Consider the following 15,979-nt stretch of genomic DNA (forward strand, 5'->3'; position numbering starts at 1 on the left):
TCACCCAATTATCAAATGCGTGTTGTGAAACTCATATTTAGCTGCAAAATGATTTGGTTGAGTATATGTGGGCTCATGTTGGCAACCAATAGATGTATCTTTTTTTAAATGTATCTGAGACAATTTAATTTTTATTTGGCTTATAAACTATGATATATTTGTTTGGTTGTAAAACTATGCAAGATATTTGTAATTTGTTTGAAAAAAACACGTCCGGCCGGCTGCAAGGACAAAAATGCGTCCGCGTGTTGGGTGCCGGCTGCAAGGACAAAAATGCGTCCGCGTGTTGGGTACACTGCCAATCCAAACGCAAAAGGGGGCGGACGACGAGCGGATGGCCGACACCCGACAAAAAACATCGGCGCGCTGGAATTGCTCTAACGTTTGCCATTTCAAAGGCTTGCACTATTATTGGAGTGAGCAAACCTCTGCGAACTCGCGCAGAGCAAACATCAACCACAGTTCCAGAACCAGGATAAAAAAATGTAGCAAAGCATTTGACATCCCACAAAGGCAGAGATATTAGATTGCGATGGATAACAGGAATTTGGCTTTCTAGTATGAAAACAGAAATGTCAGCACAACAATTCTCACACTGAGTACATGAGATAAAGTACTGGTTTCCTCATGTAATCCCTTGGTTGACTACAGTTATGCGCCCACTTGTTCCAATATTCAGACATTACAACTTTTTTGGCGAACGATAACACTCGGAAATATTTGTCCAAGGCAACATGAAAGTCACCGCACTTCAAAGATTTATGGAAGAATAAGGGGGTTCCAATGTTCGTGTTGTTTCCTATTAGTAATGGACTATTGGCTGGCCCAGTAAGTGTTACTGGTAGAGATTACTAGCTGCATCACGTTTGTCTGATACTGATCTCACCATCGGTGTTGTATCTGAAAGGGGAACAACAATAATATAACACGTCAGTGTCGGCGGCTAGAGAAACATAATTGTAAACTAATATGCCAGCAACTGTATTGATTTACTTCTTATCTTGAACCAGTTCCTTATCTGAAGGGCATGAGTTAACTGGTAAGTTTTCAGATGTTTCCATCTCCAATTGTTTGCTGCCATCATCAGCTGAGAAAAGAATATTGTTAATAATTAGTTTCAGCATCATAGCAAATTTAGTAATTTCTAGTAGCTGCCAGAAATTTCAAGAATGTTTGCCGCGTGATGTCTCAAGATTGGATAAGAGTAGGAAATTTAGGATTCACCTCAATACAAGCATGGTATGAAAAGATTCTCAGAATAGTTCTGAAGAAAGTGGCGTAGAGTTGAACACTGGGAAATCCTACTACAAAATACACCAAGCATCTATGTCCACGTAACAATGACTGGTATTTTCTTGCTAACAAATCAGTGCACTGAAAGATGAATACCAGGTGCAATAAATTAGCTCCATTCAGAAATAGACGGCATTTTAGAAAGCAGGCAAATTCTTACTTTGACAGGTAAAAATAATACAAAATATCTATTTTAGATTGTGTAAAATTTAACCAACGTATTCATATAAAATATAACAGTCAAACTTGCATACTAGAAACCATGCTCACGTATAAATGGTGTTTATTTATGAACACAAGTAGTAACAAATTTGACTAGATAACCATGCAAATAAAGGGTAAAAGTAAATCAGGTATTTCTCCAGAATTAGCACATTTTGAGCTTATAGTATCTTATTCTGCTTAAATGGGTATGTGTAAACCAATCAGAAAGTTACATATACATGGAAATGGATTTATAAGCATTTAACAGAAACAAGCCATTTCAACTTGTCAGAAATGCTTGACTGTCATTGGGCAAATAAAGGATTACTGGCGCCACAGGACTAACCAGCTTTCTTCTCAGCCTTCTTGAACCGTCGATCTTTCTTTCTATCACTATTTGATGGTTTATTGTACAAATCCTTGTACTTTTCAAGCAAATCCTTCTTCTCTTCTAATAGACCAAGCATTTCATATGCAACTTCAACTTTCCGTATATATTCTTTACTAGGACACTTGCGACCGCATGCTTCAAGGGCACCGAAGAGCTAAGCCATCAGAGAAGGCAAGGAATGGTAAGATAATATTAGAAATTACCAGCCAATAAACTTGAAGGAAAAGAATAGGTAGAGTCAGTGAAGAGTAGAAGACGTTCCAGGTCCATACCTTGATAAGCCTATCTAGCATATTGTTTCTGTAGTAAATTGCCAACATAAGACCGCAGAAACGCCAAGGAACTGAACGCAGGTCATGGGCTATTTTCTTCTCCCAGATTTTATGTGCTTCCTCTGCTCTGTTGTCCTTCTCAAGTGCACGCACTAATTGCTCGTATGTTCTGATGGTATTTCCTTGCCCTTTGCTCAACATCCATTTTATTACCTAGGTTTGTAGTTGGCAGAAATTTAATTCATACTGTATAAAAGATAAATTCAATAAAAATAAAATAAATTATAATATGCAATACTTGGACAATTCTATGCCATTGTTCCTCCTTTTCAAGAGCTACAATTGCTTGCTTTAATGAGGCGAGTGGAAAGTCCTGCTCAAAGGCGATCCATGCATCAAGGGTGCTGTAAACAGCTTCTTTTGAGTCTTCAAGATCAAGAAGCTGCAATTTAGAGATAACAATAGTTAATTAATTTGTTCCAGTGGCTAACTGCCAGCAATAAATAAAATCTCTAGTTGGGTTTCAAGAAGCACATCTTATCCATACTGTGTTCTCTACATAAATAAAGGCTGCAATTTGTGTACTGAGGTGAATCCTAAATTTCCTACTCTAGCCCAAAGTGCTATTTTTGTGTACCCAGTACTGCATACTAAGCTGCATATGATAAGTCATTCCGTTGTTGAAACCAAGATATGTTTGGTAAAACCTACTTACTTGTAAACAACTAAGCATATTGCAATGAATAAGCTACTAAAAGTTTTTAGGGACAACAGTTGCTAGTTGATTACATAGTGCAAGCTCATTACTTGCCTTGAAGGCGCAAGAAAACTTTTTATAGTTCATATTTGGTATATAACAAGTGAAATTGCACTTCTGCAACAACATTTTGATTGTTAGTTATTACATACAATCCTTTAAAATATGCGAACATGTGATTTGGAGCTCTACAGGCACCAGCTAAAGTATAAGTATCATTGACGCATGATAAACTCAAAAGACAGAAAAGATAATATTAAGACTATCTTTATGTAATGACGTACAGTGTTGATAAGGAATTTCCTTTTCTCTGCTGATGAAAGGGTGTGCCCAACCGGCCCTTTTTTCAACCCCCTTGTGCTCTTTTGTATGCGATCAATGATTGCATCATTATCCTGTGAAGCAAAATCAAATTACTTAACCTGTTGTCTATCATATTCTTGGGATTAACAGCATGAGGCTATAAAAGAAGTGTAAGGCCACATGTGAAGCACAGGGCTAAACTCTGTCGAAATACCTTCACGGCCGTACTTGGCTTCTTCAACTCCTTTTGCTGATACCCTCGACGACCATTGGTAACTTTATCATCTGTAGAGAAATTCCTGGTAGCATGCTTGCCACACCAACCTGCCATGGATTGATATTTCATCAAAGGCACCAACCATCTAGAAGAAAATGAAGGGTGATTCAATATGGCGAAGTGAAAGAAAGGTCTTACATGAAACAAACGAGAGTGACTCGGCGTGTGAACTCCATCCCCTGCACGATGCAGACAATATTATTTGGAGAAGTCAGAGGTGAAAAAAGTTTTACTTTCTCAAAAGTTATCTTGTCATGGAATGGAATTAGAGGCAGTGAAGCAAGCAGAAAGCTTAACTCACGTGCTATAAGCTTATAATTGTGCCACTCAAATTTAGAGAAGTGTAATATTGCACCAGAAATGGAGCAAGAACGCCACCAGCTAACCGATAAGGAGCAAGGATGCTTTTAAAGTAAGGGAACGTTTTGACAGCGGATTGGATAAAAGGGAGCAAATCTCACGAGTATGCAGCGGCAGGGTCGGAGGGAGCGAAGCTGGCGATCGGTAGGCGGCGCAGAATGCCGGAGGATCGCCGGAGATGGCCAAGCATGGCTGCGAGAGGAATGAAAGCCCCTTAATCAGTGGCGGAGCTATAAACAAATTGCTGGGCGGCCAAGCTAAAGGAGAACACATTTCAATTCTGAATGTTGTCATTAATAACTATCATCTGTAAACAATGGATTTACATAAACTGTAAACAACAATGGCTTTGCATAAACTGTAAACAACAAGACATTTAGTGATTTATTTATGCTACCACAGACGAATAGACAATAACCTAACGCTTCGTTTGGATGTCTCCATTGGAGAGCTCCGTATTGAATTGGTCTGAATTCCAAATCAGTGAGGAAACTGAAATGGCACGAATATGTATTCACCTGTTTGGTTGTCTAGTGAATTGGCCCTTGAAATGCCTCTGAGATTTCAATACCAAATCATGTTTGGATGACAAACTTTGGAATTAACAAACAACACGTACTCTCAAATTCGAAACAATAAACTTTAGGAGACATGGTAGGAAACTTAATACCCATACTGAACACTTGTCTACATTCTCTTGATTATGAAATCAGACAACTCGGCAAAAATATTTTAATGGCTGAACTTTGGTACTAACATCTGATGTAAACATTGTAAATTAGCTAATCAGAGATGGATATGGAGGGAGGAGGAGAAGAGGAGGTAGGCTATGGCCATGCTGGAAGAGTAGAAGAATTCATACAGGGAGCGGACATGGAGTAGAGGAGCAGAGGAGCTGCATCTCTGTCAACCATGGTGCAGAAAGAGGGGGGTGTACAGGAGGACGGAGGGGCATGGCATAGGGGGACGTGGACCCAGGGGGTCAGGGCGCGGCTGATCCAGAGGAGGGCACGGCGGATCCAGAGGGGGCGCGGGCTAGAGGTCCCGGGCCGCCGCGGACCTCCATCTTGGTCGCCGACTGGCGCTGGGATGGGATGTGGTACGGGGATGGGACGCGGTACTGGGGTGGGGAAGAGGAAGAGCGAACGGGGAAAAACGACACCTGCGCAGCCGCCGATGCTCGTGGTGGTTGCCGCCGCCGAGCTCCTAGGTCGCGGCCGACCTCCCTGCTCTGTTTTTTGTGGTCGCGGGAGGATGAAGGGGTACGTTTTGCGGGCGCTCGCGATTTCAGCCCAAATCGAAGTGAAATTTAGGGGAAAGATATTAGGAATGAGTCGAGGAAATTACCTATGCAGCTTGCAGCGCAAGGAAAATCCAGATATATGTTAGTTAAGAGAACATGGGCTCTCTCAGAGTTCAGCAACTCTCGGCCGTCGGATCGGATTTTTGATGCGTTATGGACCGTTCAATCTCGCTGCTGGAAGATATCGGCCGTCGGATCGAAAACTAACACTGCTACAATGAATAGTTACCGTCGTCTCGTGCCACCGCGCGTAATTCCGCTGCCCCACCAAGGGCATTTCCGTCATTTCACCAACAGGGGGTATAAAAAGGAGGCGGCTCCCGTGGAGACAGCCCTAGCCGGCTCCCCTCCCGCGCGCCTCATCTCCTCCTTCCCCGCCGCCGCCTGGCCTCCTCCTTCCACCCCTCCGTCCGGCTTCTCTCCCGCTCGCGCCGCCTCCTCCTCCCTACCAGTGCCTCCCTCTCCTCCTTCCCCGCCTTCGCCTGGCCTCCTCCTTCCGCCCCTCGATCTGGCGCCGCCCAAACCCTAACGCCCTGCCCCGGCCCTGGGTCCTGCCCCGCCCCGCCCCGCCCGTCCCGCTCGCCGTGGCCGTGGCCGATGACCGCGGCCCCGCCGCCGCGGCCATGGACGAGCTCGAGCTCGATGGGGGAGCAACGGGCCGCCCCGCCCGTCCCGCTCGCCGTGGCCTTCACCGATGACCGCGGCCCCGCGCAGTACAGCGCCGAGCTCGTCTCGCTCCGCTGCGTCCTCTCCTCCTGCCGGATTTGCCGCTCACAGCCACCACCGCTCACCCGCGGCCCTGCCTCGTGGTTAGGGTTTCGGAGGTTGGCTCCAACACTGGCGGCCATGGGGCTGCGCCTCCTCTCTGCCTTGTCGGTTCATCCCCTCCCCCTCCTTCCCCCTCCTCCTCCTCTTCCTCTCTATCTCTTTCTAATCCCTCTCTTCTTTTGTAGCAGCAGAGGAGAGGAGAGGGGATTGAGCCTGCAGCTCCACATGTGCTTCAATTCTTTGGAGTAGAGCAATTGATGTGCTCCTACAGCTGCTGTAGAAGATAGGATGGACGAGAGCACATCATTGCAGGATTATTGCTGTCTGCTGCCATGTCGAGAGGTTGCAAGGTTCCTGGTTGGTGAGATCTTCCTTTTCCTAGCTGGCTAGCAGACTATTAGTTGTTATGTGCAGCTCCAGTAGCTTTTTGGATGTATTGACTGCCCGAATCTTTTTCTTGGATGCATTTGCTGCTCGATCCTGGATCTGATCGGATTCCTTTGGATGGATTAGGTGCTTGGTTCTGTTTGGATCACTGGTATTTGTTGTTGCTTTGCAGGAGACTAGGCCTCATGCCTATATCCGGGGTAGATTTTTGTTACCTTTCTTAATTTGTCTTGCTTGGATGCATTAGGTGCTCGGATATTGTTGTTGTGTAGGAGATTGTTGTGGTCTGCCTAGATTCCTATGTTTTTGTTACCTTTTTTATTTTGTCCGCTGGCTGATTTGTCCTTATCAGTGGTGACAAGGGAAGGGAAAGGTTTGGCACTGGCTCGCTAAATTACTTACCTTGAACATGATAATAAATATAACATGTTTGTAGTTGTTAGTAATTATTTTCACCCGTGTAATAATCCATTTTCCTAGAGCTAAATGTTTTATCTTCCATATCGTTGGTGTGTGACAGGTTCAGATGGCATGGACGAGTGCTCATTTATTCATGGAGCTAGCGCAGATCATCCTTTTTCGATAGAGGGATTTGGGCATCAATCCTTGGCCTTGCTCCTGATTATGTATCGGAAGTGGGAGTGCTAATTATGCATTGGATGTATACTTTGCCTACGAAGCTTAGTGGAAATGCTCAAATTTACCTCAATTATAGTTACAAGGTTATATTCTTCTTCACTTATATATGCTCTTTTTTATGCACTCTTGTTTCATTTATAGATTTGGTGTAGCCTCAAGTATGTAAATCCACAAGGTATATAATTAGTACAGGATTAAGCACAGATTATTGAGAGCTGATGTTGAACAATGCACTTGAACTTTGAGCGATCTGTCAGCCATTGTTCAATTCACATCTTTATGTGCTTAGGATTAGGAGGATATATATGAACCCAACTTCGACGGAGATTATAACTGAATTATGCCATGCTTTACTGTAGTTGTATGTTGTTACTGCTGAATTGTTTGGTCGACTGTTCAAACTAAAGTCGTCCAGTCGGTTTGCTATAATGTGTATTACTGTACTTAAGATGTTTTGTGGAATTTGGGCATGAGCACTTCGGAATTTTGCTGTAGTTTGAGATTAATCTTTGGGAGGTGTTAGAGTGGGTTAAGAGATTGATCTGCCCGATGATCTTCTAATTTGATGTTGCAGCAAAGAAGAGGATGGGAGATGGGAACGAGGGTGGGCAGTGGTTAGGCATCGGCGCCGGAGACGCGGATACGCGGCGGAGCGGGATAGGTGACGAGGACGACTTGTGACTCCTCATGGCAAAGGTAATTTCTCACATCCCCTCCCTGGCTCCCTTCCTCTCCTTCCCTACTGTCGTAACCCCACCATCCGGCTTGTGGAGAAGTCTCAGTTGAGGAGAGGGTGGCGCTGCCGTATCCATTCTCCTCGGACGATATGTTTCCATTTCCTCTTCCTCAATATGCCTTCTCCCAGTTGTTCTGGCTTCTTTGAGCATGGGCTGATGTGTAGGCTCGATCTACTATTGACCAAATTTCATTGCTTGATGGCCATTTAGAGTTGTCAAAAATCTCGGACTGTGAAGTCCATTTACATTGTCAAAAATCTCGGACTGTTTTCAGAGTTGCTACAACACTGGAATTTTCAGTTTGACAAAACCGTTTAAACTGAAAATCTGGGACTTCACATTTGCTACAACAGAGTTGTCAAAAATTCAGTTTGCACTGTTAGTTTGACAAAAAACTGTCCAAACTGAAAATTCAGTTATAATGGTGTAGACATTGTTAAACTTTGGGGATAATTGTGGATGTTGTGAAGTGATTTAGATGTCTGCTTTGCTGTGCATACTGGCATCAAATAATTCCAACTTAATCAGTAGAAAATTGGTAACTCATGTAGGTTGGCATCAAATTATTGCCAGTAATACATTTATTGGCAATCAGTACATGATCAGTGACTGAATTAGTACATGCATAATCATCCCAGCTCCCTTGTTCCATACAACTGTAGAAATATAGTCCACAATATGTTGATTTGCATCTTGTTTGAGCTAGCTGGCACTGTACGGTTCAGGTGTTGTAGGCTGCAAGCACCAAAGTTGAAGAGGCTATTAACAGAATATAGCTGTTTGATACGCCTTTTACGCGTTTGCTTTTGTTCTTGACAGAGGTGCTTGTGCCTCTTGCATCCTCTCGTGTGCAATTTTTCAATTCTGAAATAGTACATTTAATTGAAGGCTAGAAAAGATTTAGTTCTTATATCAGGAGTCACTACAATCGCCTATTTATTGGAACATTTCCCCAGTTGTTTCACTTAGGAATTATGACTTGATTTAGATTTATTTTCTTCAAACTTGCACCAATCAATATTTCTAGCTCTTCGCGTTGTCCAATCAACATTTTCTGCTTTGATGAAACTTAAGCAGTAAACTCATGGCTACACTCTCTCTAATGGTAAAGCCACTTCTTATGTAACCACCACTCTTGTGTGCTAAGCTGATACTTGACACATGCAATACGAATCACAGGCTTGCCATTATTTCTTTATTTTAACATTTGTTATAGAGGCTTGACATGGTTTTGCCTATATTTTTCGATGTTGGTACTTCTTATGTGAAGGTCTTATTCGTTATTCTTTTATTTAATGACAGTATTATCATGTTTCTGATTATGTTGCTTGTGTACTGTGTTTTATACTCGGTTGCATGTTGTTGTTATGCTATCTCAGATGCCTGTTATGCTATGCTCTGATATATGGTTACGTGGTTCTTGCTTATTTGTCCAGCGTGTGTGTATGACGTTGTTGGGTTGTTGACATGGCGCGTGGTCCGGTTTCTGCTCATGCTCAAGCCACGGTCGAGGCTGATGTTGGGTTGCTAGGTGGCCGTGGGCATGGTCGTGGGCGGTCTGCTGGTCGTCGTGGACGAGCCACTGGCCGTGGAGGTTCTAATATAGGGCGTGCCCCTGTTTCTGATCATGTCGTTGCCGGTGGGGTTGCTGCTTGCCGGGTGCCTGCCGCTGGGGCTGAGCCTCTTGACAGGCGTAGGGGCGTGAGTCGGCAGGTGCCTACTGCTGGAGCTGAGCCTATCGCCAGGCGTGGGCGCGGCGCTCGACAGGTGCCTGCCGCTGGGCGTGGCGCCCTACCTCGGCCAAGTACACCATGAAATATTCATGTCCATTATCTAAAAAGGTGCACCATGAAATTCCTTTCCTTCTGATCCGTGTACTGGATCCAAAGAAGTAGTTACCACATATGTATTGAGTTAACTGTCAAGCTAGCATTTGCTTTTCTAGGAAATACTGCTAAACATATCGCTGTATCCAAAGAAGGATGCTGCTCTTCTCTCGAAGACCACATGATTCCTGCCTTTTAGTGATTGATTTTGCTGACTCAGAACGATGATTTGTTTGCTTTATAGTATCCATCACCTTTGCCAATTTATTTTTCCTTCGATTAATATCTAAATGTAATTTTGACCCGAAGTTCTCTCTATTCAATACATGCATAATAATTTTGCTCAAAAAATACATGCATAATGTGTAGCTTTTCTGTCAATTGGAAGTGAGCTTCGTTGACCTGGTAGATTTTATATTAGACTAGCCGCACCTGTGTATTTCTATCAGCTTTTACTATCTGTTCTTCAATGGATCAGTTGCATCAGACTGTAGGTACTGTCGACCGTAAAGCTATAAATCCAGCTCTGCATGCTTTTGTCAGTGCAACTAAGATCAATTTTCCGATTTATTTATTGTGAAATCTTATTCTACAAGAGGCAAAAAGTCATTTCTGTTTGTTCTTAATGTTAATATGTATTTCTGCCTCCGATACCCTCACAAATTTAATAGATTCTCCTGTTATTATTTTCTTATAGTTGTATTTGAAGCATTGGCATCTCTAGCCGAGCCGCGCAAGCAGAAAGCGGAGCAGGAGCAGCTCGGGGACGAAGCCAAGGTATAAAATGCCGAATCTCCCAATAAAGTGGTACTGTATATCGTTCACTCTGCATCTTCTACCTCAACCAGAATATAGCTACTAAACACATCGAGTTAGTCCGAGAATAACTCTGAACCTCTGCTATCTCTCTCTGCCGTGTGAACTGATGATGCAGGATGACAAAGTTGTGAACTAAGCCGCAAAATGAGGCCAAGAGCATGATGGCGTCATCGCTATCGTCCCCTTCAGCGTCCAGGAACCAGGCAAAACGCCATTGTCAATGTGAGGGGCGATGAGCGAATGGGCGGCGGCATCGCGCACAATGGCATGACGATCAGATCGGCGACGTGATCGATCAGTTCATTATTGTCGATCGTTGTGTGGGATTCTATGTCAATCTTTTTCTGTAAACTTTTGTTTTGTTGATTCCAATTATTTAAGAAATTGTAAAATTTTGTATCTTCTGTAAGTAAATGTCAGTGCCAAGGCGTCTTTTGTATATTTCATGCAATTCTCATAAGGTTGCGAACGAACTTATTATTTTGTGTTATTCTAAACCTTGAAACTTTTGGTGCATTATATATGCTAAATATTATATGAAATGCATCAATGGAATGTGATCTTCATGACTTTTACCGGATTGGATATGATTCACCCGGCAGGGCTGCGGCAAGCCGCACTTCCTACTAACTTAAACCATGCTTTCTACTAACCGATGATTACCTTCTTGACCACATCGTTGGGACCGGCACCCCGCGCCTTCCTGATCTAGTAGGAGAGGATCAGCCGGCTTGCCGCTGCTAGCTGAGTGCGGTTGCGTGGCCGCGTGGCGCCAGTCGTGGGTCGGGCGACTTGCTGTCGACTTGGCGGGCAGCCGTGGGCGGCGGCCGATGTACCCCGCTGGCGAGATAATTGCATCTATAGTCCTCGTAGTTGCTGGCTAGGTTTAACATGGTCCTCGTACTTGACAAGTGCTTCAGTACAGTCCTTATACATGAAAATACGTTGTGTATATGGTCCTGATACTTGAAACAACGGTCCTGAGTCGAGTCTTTGTGTACGTATTCCGTATAGCGCAACGTGGCCAAGTGCAGGTCCCAGTTGTCGGTGGGGGAGGGGGGAAAATGATGCGCGCTGTGAGGAATTGGATTCGAACCCGAGACATAAACAAACCAACATCACACGGGCTAGCCATTTAAGCTAACAGCAATTATACTGAAAGTTTATTATATACAGTATATAGTGTCATCCACCTGATCTGGCGTGCCCATGCGTGGGCGCTGTGCATGTTTCTTTCTTCTTTTCTAAAAATGTGTTCTAGTAACATAAATTTTAGTATTTAAGTGAAGGCACACTTCTTTTTTGCGAGCAAACTTCCAATCTAACTATTCATTCGCTATCAAGATAGTACAAAGAACACCTGAAGTAAAAAAATACATCCAGATCCGTAGACTACCTAGCGACGACTACAAGTACTGGAGCGAGCCGAAGGCGCGCCGCCGTCACCGCCCCTCCCTTATCAGAGCCGGGCAAACGTTGTTGTAGTAGACAATGGGTGTCCATGCTTCATATTTATTTTATTATTTTGGTGGACTGATTTTAGTATAGTTTGCTATTCTAAATATGTTAAAAATTAATAAATTAATCTATTGTGTTTGATAGCTTAGTAGATTTAGTAAATTTAATAAACTTTTTAGTAGATTTTGTTTGATAGCATATTGTGTGAGGTACAACTCACCTTCCATTTAGTTGAGCGAAAATATTTCAAATATGAACCTTATGCACTTTTTTCCTTCTAATTGTGAATTCAAGTACATCATCACGCATTTCCCATTTGCTGTAGCACTACATAATGGTATACTTCTTTTAGAAATTCTACTCCTTGCTTATATCAATTCTACATTTGGTTTCTTACGCCTTCTGGGCCATGGTTGTGATTATTTTAGTAGCTGAATGAGAAAATTAACTTATACTTCCTCTATCTCATAATTTAAGACGTTTTTCTAACACCACTAGGGAGTAGTTAATAGTAACCGAACGAACATAAAACGGCCATGCCAATGAGTAGAATACACATAGGCGCATGAGGTGCTCCAGCTCAGTGACGGAGCTTCATGGGGGCCAACCTGGGCGGTGGCCCCCCCAGCTCACAGGAAAATATATGTATATATCTTAGTTTTAGGCCTATTTTTTCACCAAAAATCAGCCTGTAGTGATTTTGCTTGCCCCCCCCCCCCCCCCAAGCCATTAGCCCCTCCATGATTCTTGCCCAAGCTCCGCCACTGCTCCAGCTCACTGTGTTACAAGAACAGATTTGGGTCAGCTGGTATGTACTGGAGTGATCTAGCCATGACAACGCAAGTATGAATTCCCACCGGCGCATGGACGCGACAGTTTAATTTTCGTTATATTTTTATAAGCGCCTGCTGACAGGCGGGTCCCGTAGAAGACAAACCGCTGACAGGTGGCTGTCGCACTGCGCTATACAGAATACGCACACTACGGCTCAACTCAGGACCATTGTTTCAAGTACGAGGACCGTATACACCACGTATTTTTATGTATGAGCAGTGGCGGACCCAGGATTGGCTGACGTCCCAGGCGAGAAACTAAGGGCTAAAAACTACCCAAAAAAAACTCCAGTTTCAAGGCATACAAAAGTCAATCTATCTTGCATAACTAATAAGAAACCAAACATAATATTCAATGGCAGCATTTGTTCCATGATGGGTCAACTAATAAAGCAAGACAAATCAAAAGACTATATGTAGCACATATAGATGATACAAAAAATTGATACCAAATCAAAGGATTGGTTGATCTGAGCCTCCCATGGGTCTAACAAACAGTGGCATCTAGCAACTAAAATCATCATAAAAAATTACTCAAAACAGTTGATTTGAAGTTATGCTTCCTTACAAAAGAACTTGGTTCTTCTAAACTATGCTATTCTGCCACATGTATCACCAAATACATGGCTTCCCTTTTCTGCCTATTCGGCACAAAGCTTTGTCCTATAGTAACATAAGAAAGAAAGAAACATGGGTCTAATTTGAACATTTATAACCATCTTTCAGCACTAATTTAAGCTGTTGCCAACTTTTGCAAGACCTAACTTGGTGTGCTAACAAAATACAAGTAATAGATTAAGGCAGCTTTTATTTCTTTCCAAACGGCCATCAAGTCTTCTTCTGCTATTTAATCACAATTTTTTCTTCAAGTACTGAAATTTGTCTCGTAGCTTTGCGCTGTGCCACGGCTGATTTAAAAGATCAAACAGAAGATTCATTACCCTGACTACTGCAAGGTTTAAGGTATGCTATGCTATCCAACAGCTTCATGAAGACTACATGGTCATGAATAGAATGTGTATTCACTCATGGCATTTAAGTTATTTCTCCAGTTAAAGCAGAAACAGTTTCTCAATGCATAATTTATACTATTCATGGCATTACAGAACTGACCAGAACCCTGTGCAGATAATGACTTGGCCAAGTTTTGGAGTCCTCTTATATCATTAACCTTGTTCTTCTTCAGAGTTGAATTAGTAGAGTCCAAGTGGCTGGGATACTGGCTGGGATGAATGTGCACAACAGCACAAGAGCATTTGCAAAAGCCTAGAAGTACATAAAAAAAGTAACAAATGTAACAGATGAGACTAACAATACAATCAGGGGTCATTCAGAATACAAAGTTGCAGTTCAAGCAGCACAATAGACTTCTCCAGAAAATTTAATCACAAAGAGCTAATCATACTGACATGTAGCCTCGCGCCCTAGCCGCCGTAGCTGCCTAGCCGGGGTCGCCGCCTCGCGCCCTCGCCGGACAGGCCAGCAGCCGGCAGCGGTGCAACCTGACGCGGGGACGCCGCAGAAGCAGAAGGGAGCGAAGACTGGAAGGTGGGGGGAGCCCGGGGGCGCTGCCGGACGGAGCTGGCAGGCACGACGGCAGGCGGTGGCGGCGCCTAGGGTTCGTCAAGTCGGGGGAAGAAGCAGAAGGGGCGGCTGCGGCTGGTTCGTCTCTGCGGGCGGTGAGGGTTGCGCGTTTGTGCGGGCAGAGGGAGTCGGCCTGGGCGACCGGGCCAGTTCGCCTGGGCTGTCTGGGCTTGGAAGTGGGCTGCGCCCCAGGCCGAACACTTTAAAAAAAAAATCTAGGCCTAGAAAATTTCCCACGCCCCAGGCAATGGCCTGGGCTGCCTGGGGCCCAAATCCGCCCATGTGTATGAGGATTGTATTGAAGCACTATTCAAGTACGAGGACCATGTTGGACCTAGCCTGCAACTACGAGGACTATATATGCAATTATCTCGCCGCTGGCCGGTGGCTGCTGTGCCCTGTGTGACGGTCCGTCCGCGGCGGCGGGCGGCAGCTGCGTGTTGTGTCGATGTGTTGTGTTGGGCTGGGCTGCTCCGTGATGTGCCGATGTGCGTGTTGTGTGTTAGCTGGGCTGCTACGGGATTCTCAAGAAAACAAATAAACAAAAAAAGTTGGGCTGCTGCATCCATAAAAAAAATGCTGGGCTGGATGAGATTACGGCCTCTAGGCAGCTCGGCTTCCAGGCAGCGTTTTTTCCCCTAGGGCCGTCTAGGGTTTACCCATCCTCTGGTGATCACGCCAGAGTCCATAGAAATCCTCACGTTCTGCCGGTGATTAGTCGGTGCGACGGGAGTCCAGATAGGTAGGAGCCGTCGGAAGCACGTTGCATGGCGGATCCACTGGCAGTTGATGGTAGCGGGGAGGAGGATAGGCAAGGAGGGAGATTAGATGGGAGCTTAGGTTTAGCGGGGGGGCAGGAGGAAGAGAGGGAGGATGCTGAGGAGGTTTGCGTCGGCGAAGAGTGGAGGGGGAGATCCGGCTAAGGAGGATGGGAGTAAGCAAGAAGATGTTAGGGAGGAAGGAGATTGGGGTCCGGAGCCGAACCCGGGGGATCGGTTCAAGGGACTCAACTTGCATGGGGGGAGGAGACGGACCTAGATTTTTCTGCGGAATTGGAAGACCCGATCAACGAGGTTCGGTGGTTGGCAATCTTCAGAGTCCACACCACAAGGACGTTCGGTCATTCTACTCTATTCAACATGATGGGTACTTCTTGGGCATCGGCACAGAAGGTTACTTTCAAACCTATGGGAGAGAATTTGCTCATTGTCCATTTAAGTTGTTTGGGGGATTGGAAAACATGTGACGGATGGCGTCCCATGATTATCTCGAGATGCAACAATGGTAATGCAAGAGTATGATGGATTTAGCAATATGGAAGCTTACAAATTGGATAAGATCTCGGTCTGGGTAAGAATTCAGGGAGTGCCAAATGGGTTCATGAGAAAGAAAGAACTAGCGAAGAAGGTAGAGAGGAAAGTTGAGGACCGCCTACAACGGTGATTGTTAATGAAGGGATAATTAACCCCTCCAAATTCTTAACAGCAAGACTGTATCTTGATGTAATGTTCCTTCGGTGAGATTTCTCCCGATAATAATAAAAGAGGAAGAAATATCCGGTCTACTATGAGAAACTGCCAGATTTTTGCTTTGTTTGTGGCCTTATGGGACATGTCGTGGAGTGTGGCGATGGAGTTGATGATCCGAAGCAGTGTGAGTGGGGTGATTGGCTACGTTGGAACTTTGAAACTGCTAGTGTTCAGCAGAGTGGAGGGCGAGGTCGTGGTGAAAGAGGAGGGACTCAAAAAGGTGATCTCGGTGGTAGGGG

The 15,979-nt window shown here is 44.4% G+C and overlaps 1 protein-coding gene across 6 annotated transcripts; it reads right to left on the bottom strand.

Moving 5' to 3' along the window:
- Positions 1-527: 527 nt before the first annotated feature.
- LOC109781188 (pentatricopeptide repeat-containing protein At4g18975, chloroplastic) lies at positions 528-14,336 on the bottom strand. 6 transcript variants are annotated; one of them, XR_012181506.1, is made up of 11 exons: positions 5,020-5,177; positions 3,959-4,049; positions 3,636-3,676; positions 3,435-3,544; positions 3,202-3,312; positions 2,459-2,602; positions 2,161-2,373; positions 1,844-2,042; positions 1,225-1,374; positions 994-1,087; positions 528-900 (listed from the first exon to the last, which is right to left on the bottom strand). XR_012181506.1 is itself a non-coding variant. In XM_020339791.4 (11 exons), the coding sequence occupies exons 3-11, from the start codon at positions 4,045-4,047 to the stop codon at positions 861-863; spliced, it is 1,041 nt and encodes a 346-aa protein (XP_020195380.1). In that variant the 5' UTR covers positions 4,048-4,049; positions 13,741-13,893; positions 14,037-14,336; the 3' UTR covers positions 528-860. The 6 variants fall into 6 exon arrangements, 4 of the variants coding, with proteins under 4 accessions (XP_020195380.1, XP_020195379.1, XP_045083401.1 ...); XR_006662262.2 differs by having other exon boundaries at positions 4,720-5,137; XM_020339791.4 differs by lacking the exons at positions 1,225-1,374; positions 5,020-5,177 and adding exons at positions 13,741-13,893; positions 14,037-14,336.
- Positions 14,337-15,979: the final 1,643 nt, after the last annotated feature.

Source organism: Aegilops tauschii, chromosome 4 (assembly GCF_002575655.3).
Source record: "Aegilops tauschii subsp. strangulata cultivar AL8/78 chromosome 4, Aet v6.0, whole genome shotgun sequence".
NCBI lineage: Eukaryota > Viridiplantae > Streptophyta > Magnoliopsida > Poales > Poaceae > Aegilops > Aegilops tauschii.